This window comes from Austrofundulus limnaeus, unplaced genomic scaffold, assembly GCF_001266775.1.
Source record: "Austrofundulus limnaeus strain Quisiro unplaced genomic scaffold, Austrofundulus_limnaeus-1.0 Scaffold2271, whole genome shotgun sequence".
NCBI classification, from domain to species: Eukaryota; Metazoa; Chordata; class Actinopteri; order Cyprinodontiformes; family Rivulidae; genus Austrofundulus; species Austrofundulus limnaeus.
This window is the reverse complement of record NW_013954673.1, coordinates 3,537-5,734: the sequence shown is the minus strand read 5'-3', so window position 1 is coordinate 5,734 and position 2,198 is coordinate 3,537. Positions and strand designations below refer to the sequence as shown.

Here is a 2,198-nt window from a genome sequence, read left to right as displayed (position 1 = left end):
AGGCTTGAAACTCTGTTTTAGCATAAATAACACTGATATTAAGAGTAAAAAAAAGCAGTAATTTGCTGGCAGTCCAGTGAGTGTGGAAGGGGATACTGGGAGATAAAGGAGACTCTGCTAAGTTGTTCATGTCGGTTTGATTATTACCTTCCAGCAGAGGGAGCAGTCCCCCGACGACTTGGTCTACTTTGGTCTGAGGGACTACAGCAGCTCCCTGCAGTGGGGCGTGGCCAGCCCCATCCTGCGCTGCGACGACGCCTTTGAGAAGATGGTCCAGACTCTGCTGAAGAGGTTTGCGTCACGTCAGAACTGGAAAAATAACTTCAGCTTCCTTTTCAAAACACGCGTTCTAATCGGTCCAACTTGTCTCCCAGACACCCGCACCTACACAGCACGGTGATCCGCAGCTACCTGCTGATTCAGCAGTACACCGAGGCCATGATGGCTCTGACCTCGTCCCCGTCCCTGAGGGACCACATAACCCCCGAGACCCTGGCCATGGTGGAGGACCTGATCAGCGCGCCGAGCCGCGAGGGCTCGCACGGCCGCGGCCACATGCTGCTGGTCCGGGTGCCCTCGCTCCAGCTGGCCATGTTGGCGCGCGAGAGGTTAGAGGACGTCAGGGACAAGCTGGGCCTCCAGCTGTGCTTCGCCGTGCTGCTGGGAAGTCCGGCCTCTGAACTCAGCCTGTCCAAAAACTTCATCGGCCTCCTCAAGGTGAGACGTTAGAGACACCTTTCTTGTCTTTAGAAATAACGCAAACTGTTGTTATTTATAATCCGTAATGCATTCCTGTTCGTCTTACATTAAAAAGTGTTTTACGCTGCAGACATGGCGTGGCTGTGAGAACGAAGAGTGGGTGCCACACACATATGAAGATCTGGAAGGGTTACCCTGCATCGTTATTCTCACAGGGAAAGACCCTTTAGGAGAAACTTTCCCCAGGTAATCCCACACTTTATAAAGCTTTTTTTTTTCATTTATAACTATACTTTTATTACAACAGCTCTTTGTTGAATTTAATCAAATTGCAGCCTACATTTTTACTGTTACTACTTATTTACTATGACCTGTTACATTGATTTATAGGATTAAGGGGGGAAACATATCAACAGTTTTATTTGTGTTCTTTCAGGTCTTTGAAATACACCGACCTGCGTCTGATAGACTCCAGCTACCTGACTCGGACAGCCCTGGAGCAGGAGGTGGGYCTGGCCTGCACCTATGTGTCCATGGGCGTGGTCCAAGAGTCCAGGACGGCCATGGCTCCTCGGGAGTCAGACGGCGAGAAGAGCACCATCAGCCTGAACGACGGAGACGAGCTGGAGAGGCCTCAGAGCAATGGCAGCGCTGCGACCAGAGCGTCCGGTGCGTCTCTTTGAAATCCTGGAATGTCMGAATGACGATGAACCAGAACAGCTGGCATTAAATTGTGGTTTTGTTTTTTGTTTTTTTTCTCTCAGGCTCCCTGGCTGAGAACGGTGTCAGCTCGTCCGACGTTGCAGATTCTTTCCAGAAGCCCTCCACTTCCACCTCCCGACCCGAGGCTGTCGCCACCTCCGATGTGGGCACGACCACCGAAAGGTTCAAGCAGGAGTGCGACTCTCCGGGCAGCCGCATCCCCTCCAACTCTCCGAAAGTCGCCAACCCCGCTCCGTCTCTCTACTCCGGCTCCTCCTCCTCCCCATCCACCTCCTCCTCCTCTTCCTCCTCCTCCTCCACCCAGAGGCCCAGCCAGTCCACGCAGTGCGCCCGAGCGTTCAAGTCCCCCCGCGTGTCGCCACGGACGGTCATTTTGTCACGGGCGGCGTACAACCTGCTGGCGGGGGAGTCGGGGTGTCAGCTGAGCTCCTTCTCCCTGCTGCCCCACGCCGACGTGGCCTGGAGCAGCCCACTCCGGCCCCTGATCACTCACAGCCTGCAGGGGGCGGAGCAGAGCACGTACTACCGCCAGTGGACCGTCGCCCGGCAGCATCACGCCGACTATGAAGCCACGCCTGAGCCGCACCCGCGACGCCTGCTCCTCAGCGGACCCCCACAGGTACCAAAGCCTGTTCCTTGGACTGAAAAGTAGAGGAATGTATTAATCAGTATAAAAATCACCTGAAATATGTGAATATAATACTTTAACAGTAAACTGCGAGAAAAATCACAAGATTTAACATGATTTCACAAATAAATTATTCATGTTATATTAT

The 2,198-nt window shown here is 53.1% G+C and overlaps 1 protein-coding gene across 1 annotated transcript in view; it reads left to right on the top strand.

The window, feature by feature from the left end:
* Positions 1-1,368, top strand: part of LOC106537363 (GREB1-like protein) — a gene marked incomplete at both ends in the record, with an annotated part of 17,979 nt that extends 16,611 nt beyond the window's left edge. The window contains 4 exon segments of the mRNA XM_014034740.1: positions 155-291; positions 375-717; positions 830-945; positions 1,136-1,368. Coding sequence (XP_013890194.1) covers positions 155-291; positions 375-717; positions 830-945; positions 1,136-1,368 — 829 coding nt within the window.
* Between the last annotated feature and the right edge of the window lie 830 nt (positions 1,369-2,198).